Genomic DNA, 6,068 nt, shown 5'->3' with positions numbered 1-6,068 from the left:
AGAATGTTCAATAAATATGATTGGATTTTATTTTCTGTCTCCTTTTCTAGTTTATGCCAACAACAGAATGAGAAAATTACATTTATTCAAAATTGAATTCCATAAAACCATCTAACCAATTTTTCCCAAGCCCAGAGACAGCTTCTAAGGGTTGAACATGAGACTTTAGCCTCAATTTGTCACATCCACATATGTTAATTACTGTCCATATTCCTTGACAAATAAACACAGAATATTAACAGAATTAAGAAAATGGAATAAATGTGTGCTGCTGGGGACTTTATGATGCATGGTGGTTATTGTAGTCTGTTGAAGGTGAGGATCATGGTTATTGTAGTCAGTGACAGGGAGAGAAGTGTGTTGAGGGGTAGTGTGTGTCCGGTGTTGCAGAAGTGTGTGTCGCAGCAGTGCCTGGTCATCATGTAGATGGTTGTGTTGGAGAAGAGCTCCACATTGGTCACCAGCTCACACTCCTTCGCCTTGACACAGCCCAGCAACTTAACTTCCAACACATCACCTACAGAAACACACAGTTAACACACATAGACACTGTCAACACACTAATATGCTCTGCTTCACACTTCTCTGCCAAAAATCCACAAAACCCAGCACCGTAATGTCCCACACACAGCCCCCACTCACACACACAGCACCCGCCGGCCATGTCTATCCATGTGACCCACCTGCCTTCCCTCGGCCAGTGTAGCACTTCTCCCCGATATTGCAGTTGGTTTTGGTGGTGTAGCAGGCATCCCAGAAGCCCAGGTCACAGCGGAAACACTGCAGAGGCCCCTCCTCCCGTTGCTCCTCCTGATCATCCTCATCTGGGACCACAGGGTAATATCATATACAGTACACTCTCACACAGGGACATAATCGCTACAAGTCATGAGTGTTTTATTGATAGAATTGATCATTTAAGGTCGAAGGCTGCTCCTGACGGAGACAACATTACATACATGAAAAAAGATTGAAGGTTTATTTTTATTGTGACCATCTTTGGCAAATAATATGAAAGGTGGGCAAGATCGCATAGTCACACACAGTGTGTACGACTATCTTATTCTCAGTGGTGTAACATACTTGAAGTAAAAATACCTAAAAGTACTACTTCAGTAGTTTTTGGGGGTATCTGTACTTTGCTATTTATGACAACTTTTACTTCACTACATTCCTAAAGAAAATGATGTACTTTTTACTCCGTACATTTTCCCTGACACCCGAATAAATGTAGGGCAGGAAAATGGTCTAATTCACAAACTTATCAAGAGAACATCCCTACTGACTCTGATCTGGTAAACACATGTTTCATTTGTAAATGATGTCTGAGTGTTGGAGTGTGCCCCTGGCTATCTGTAAATTAAAAAAATAAGAAAAGGGTGCTGTCTTTGCTTAATATAAGGAATTTGAAATTATTTATACTTTTACTTTTGATACTTAAGTATATTTTAGCAATTACATGTACTTTTGATACTTAAGTATATTGAAAAACATACTTTTAGACTTTTAATCAAGTATTTTACTGGGTGACTTTCACTTTTAATTGAGTCATTTTATATTAAGGTATCTTTACTTTTACTCAAGTATGACAATTGGGTACTTTTTCCACCACTGCTTATTCTGAGTTTTCTGAAGCTTATTCTTGAGGCACACACATAATCAATTATCTAATCAAAATGACACTGCACAAGGGGCCCTGCCAGTGTCTGTAGTATTTTCCTATCATGAAAACATTATTTCCTTGCCAGAAACCTTACTTTTTGGTTAACCTTGGTGAGATTTTAAGGCCATACTCTCACCTGATGGGTCACTATCTTACTCATATCCAAGGTAGCTCACGGCATCTTTGGCGGTACCCACTGCGTCTATAGTAGACTACAGAAGACTGCGTCTATAGTAGACTACAGAAGACTGAGTCTATAGTAGACTACAGAAGACTGTGTCTATAGTAGACTACAGAAGACTGCGTCTATAGTAGACTACAGAAGACTGCGTCTATAGTAGACTACAGAAGACTGCGTCTATAGTAGACTACAGAAGACTGCGTCTATAGTAGACTACAGAAGACTGAGTCTATAGTAGACTACAGAAGACTGCGTCTATAGTAGACTACAGAAGACTGCGTCTATAGTAGACTACAGAAGACTGAGTCTATAGTAGACTACAGAAGACTGCGTCTATAGTAGACTACAGAAGACTGCGTCTATAGTAGACTACAGAAGACTGCGTCTATAGTAGACTACAGAAGACTGTGTCTATAGTAGACTACAGAATAATGTGTCTACAGAGCACCAAGATGTTACAGTAAGAGGGGAAACTAAAGTAGTTTAGTCAGGTAACGTTCTTAGGTAGCTGTGTCTTGTGTTCATCTGCCAGCAGCATACCACAATGCATCCCTCTACTGAAAAGCATTAATGGTGGATGAGGTAAGTTTGTAAAGCACTTTGAGCACCTACAGTAGGTGGAAATTAGGTTTAGGTGGTAAGTCTAACCCTATGTACAAATTCGGGTTAGACTTACTGCTTATAGCTAGTCCAGCTATACTGTTGCTCCATTACAACCTGGCATGGCCATCCACCTCTGGTGGGAGCAGCTCCTAGTGCTAATCCAAACCCTGAGTTTCAGTGATGTTCCTAATCTCTGGTCATCAGCCCATCTCATCCTGTTAGCTTGTTAGCCCCTGCCAGCTCAGGTGAACACTAATTGGCTAGAGGGTTGTGTGTGCACAAACTCACCAACTAAAACTAGGAAGTATTTCATCCAGTGTTTGCTATATCACTGGGTTGGAACAAAGACCTGCATGCACACACCAGGACTACAGTGGACCTAACGATTACTATATGGATTACAATAGCTTCCTAAAACTAATTCCAGTAAATCCCAAACCAGTGGAGGCTGGTGGGAGGAGTTATTGGAGGACGGGCTCATTGTGATGGAATCAATGGATTGGTATCAAACATATGAAAACCATGTTTTACTCTGTTCCATTCATTCCATTCCTCCTATAGCTCATCCCACCAGCCTCCTCTGTCCCAAACATAGAGTCACCCAACTCAACCTCAACTTAACTCTCTTCCAGTAATTATCTTCTCTTCCAAACATAGAGTCACCCAACCCAACCTTTTTTCAGTAAAAAAAGCACAACTACCTTCAGGAGAGCGACTGCAGGACTGGTGGAGGTGTTTAAAACATGAAAAGCCCATCCTCTTCAATCAGATCAATCCCAGTATTTGTATAAAACTGATACTGACATATTTGTATGACAGAATATAATTATATTCGTAGTGAATATGTTCATGGAGGCTCTGTGTAGCTACAATGTCATGTTTATGTTCTTATTGACGTGTTATGTATGCTTTATGAACACACATTTAAAAAATATATATATATCTTAGGTGCTATAGAGTTTTTTATTTTATGTATTTAACAAGGCAAGTCAGTTAAAAACAAATTCTTATTACAATGACCCTGGTCTGTAGTTGGTGTTAAACAACATCAGGAAATATATATAATATAATTCTATGATTATAATATTTCAATTTTATGTCCCCCACATTCTGTGTGAAAAACTTCACATCCCATACCTAAAGTATAGCCTACCTAAATACTATGACCCAGAGCAGAGAAAGACCAATTCATCTCGATTTACCTGCAGAAGCTGTTAACATCGCCAGGGCAAAAACACAGAGCATCAATCCCCTCATTTCAGAAATAAATCCTTCAAACTATCCAGAGAAGGGCCAGTTGAGACCACAAAACGAGGAGTGTCCCTGAGGAAGTCAATGAGCTCCATTGTGACAGTAGGAGCAGGCACCCCTGTAGCTAGAATTGGATTAAGACGCATTATACCTGTCTATTCTCACAGACCAATCACTGTTGTTGTCAGAGGCAACACTGCGCAGTGGGCCAGCCATCCGGAGCAGAGAGGTAAAGACAGAGGCTCTCTATAAGCTGTCTAAATATATATATACAGTATATAGGTAGCTCTGATCCGGAGCATGTTATTGCACTAGTGGAAGAAGTACCCAATTGTCATACTTGAGTAAAAGTAAAGATACCGTAATACAAAATGACGTGAGTAAAAGTCACCCAGTAAAATATTACTTGAGTATCAAAAGTAAAGGTAATTGCTCAATTATACTTAAATATCAAAAGTATAAATAATTTCATATTCCTTATAATAAGAAAACCAGATGGCATAATTTTCTTGTTTTTTTTAATAGTCAGGTCACACTGCTAAATAGTAAAGTAAAGTATAGATACCCCCCAAAATGACTTCATTAGTACTTTAAAGTATTTTTTACTTAAGTACTTAACTGTGTTATTGTAAAGCTAAGACATTTAGTTAACCAATCAGCTCAGACAAAGATCTTTCTGTAACTAGTCTGGGCTACTTTGACTAGTTACTATTCACTAGCTCATGAAAATATCTGCACTTCCCCCCATATTAAACTAACACCGTAGCATCATCAGAGAGAATGTTTTTTGAGAGACAGCTGTTGGATTCTTAGAAATGCTCCTTATGTGGGATTGAAATACTTATTTGATTTAACCCTTATTTTGACAGGGAGTCATGCTGAGACCAGGGTTTATTTTACAAATGAGCCGTGTAATTACAAAAATAAGCAAAAAAAGATTAAAGTTACAAAGGAAAAAACAGGTGGAGAGGATTAGGTTCTCTCACAGGGCCGCTGGAAAAAGACTGTTACACTTCATTATTTCATGAACATGTTTAAACACCTCAAAGGGAATAATGAGATGTCCTAAATCAACAATGAGGGTTAGATGACTAATGGACATCTGTACTTGACTGAATGGTCTACCACATGAAGGGGGGCGCTATTGAAATCCTACTTTATGTGAAGGTGTTGTTGCTGTGGGTCCCAGGTGTTGTTGCTGTGGGTCCCAGGTGTTGTTGCTGTGGGTCCCAGATGTCCCAGGTGCTGTTGCTGTGGGTCACAGATGTCCCATGTGTTTTTGCTGTGAATCCCAGGTGCCCCAGGTGTTGTTGCTGTGAATCCCAGGTGTCCCAGGTGTTGTTGCTGTGGGTCACAGATGTCCCAGGTGTTGTTGCTGTGGGTCACAGGTGCTGTTGCTGTGGGTCACAGATGTCCCAGGTGTTGTTGCATGTTAGGATTGATGTTAGGATTCAGCACTCTGTCTCTGGTCCTGTAACCCCAGTAGGGTCTCCCTCCTCGGTAAAACACACGTGTCTGACTCAGCGAGGAGTTAAGCAGCTTAGAGACAGTGCTCCCAGTCCCACAGTACTGATCCTGCATAAACTCTAATAAAATGTATGACTGACATTAGAGGGAGACTAAAACAACTGTCCTGTTTGTGGGATTGCGTAACACAGAGACAGACTGAGACAGTTAAACAAACCTAGGTAACAGCAAGAGCAGAAATACAATGCACAGGTTATCTCCGTGTGGGACAGAGAGGGTGTGTGCGTGTGTGTGTTATGAGAGGCCATAGGTGGAGCATTGTGAGAGTAAGTGTTAGGGTCAGGCAGGGATTACATGTGAATTTAATCTGATGTTCAGGATTACAGTCCGGCAATCAAACACTGACTGACCACATAATTCAGCTGCTGCATTAAACTCACAAAAACACACACTTCCCAGTTTTAGCATAGTCAGAAGTGAGAAACCAAGTACTGGTCTATCCCTGGTAGTGTCACTGGTGGTGAACCAGGGTTAATGGGTTCAAAAGCAGTACGAGGTGTGAGAGGTTTAGCATGTGTGAAAGCATGCATGCGGTTGTGTGTGTGTGTGTGTGCCTGTGTTGTGTAGATGTGTCAGGCTGTGCAGGGCAAGGCAGTCTTGGCGTTCCTCACTAATCTCAATGGCATTATCCCAGCATGTGTCTGAACAACAGAGGAAATACTCTGCAGTCCTGAAATACCAATAAAAAACCCTTGGTCGGTTCCACAGTGTAATTGGAGGCTGGAGGAGAACACTCAGGACAATTAAATTCGCCCCTCCCTCTCCCCCCTTCATCTCTCCCTCCTCCTCCCCCCTTTTACTGCATCTGCATCTGTGGGCTCTATTCAATTAAACCCAGTCTAA

General features: G+C 41.0%; 1 protein-coding gene across 1 annotated transcript; it reads right to left on the bottom strand.

Moving 5' to 3' along the window:
* Nucleotides 1-6: 6 nt before the first annotated feature.
* On the bottom strand, nt 7-4,469 carry LOC115121232 (sperm acrosome membrane-associated protein 4-like). The gene is made up of 3 exons (XM_029650284.2): nt 3,650-4,469; nt 684-824; nt 7-517 (listed from the first exon to the last, which is right to left on the bottom strand). Exons 1-3 carry the CDS (start codon nt 3,702-3,704, stop codon nt 297-299), a joined length of 417 nt encoding a protein of 138 aa, XP_029506144.1. The 5' UTR covers nt 3,705-4,469; the 3' UTR covers nt 7-296.
* Nucleotides 4,470-6,068: the final 1,599 nt, after the last annotated feature.

This window comes from Oncorhynchus nerka, linkage group LG14 (genome assembly GCF_034236695.1).
Source record: "Oncorhynchus nerka isolate Pitt River linkage group LG14, Oner_Uvic_2.0, whole genome shotgun sequence".
Taxonomy (NCBI): domain Eukaryota; kingdom Metazoa; phylum Chordata; class Actinopteri; order Salmoniformes; family Salmonidae; genus Oncorhynchus; species Oncorhynchus nerka.
Note: the sequence above shows the minus strand (reverse complement) of the source record. Positions and strands in the feature narration are given on the sequence as shown.

Coding starts and splice junctions, on each gene's coding strand:
- LOC115121232 (XM_029650284.2), bottom strand. CDS start 3,704: ATGAGGGGATTGATGCTCTGTGTTTTTGCCCTGGCGATGTTAACAGCT. Junction 825..3,649: donor GATGTTAACAGCTTCTGCAG/GTAAATCGAGAT, acceptor CTGTGGTCCCAG/ATGAGGATGATCAGGAGGAG. Junction 518..683: donor CACTGGCCGAGGGAAGGCAG/GTGGGTCACATG, acceptor GTGTTTCTGTAG/GTGATGTGTTGGAAGTTAAG.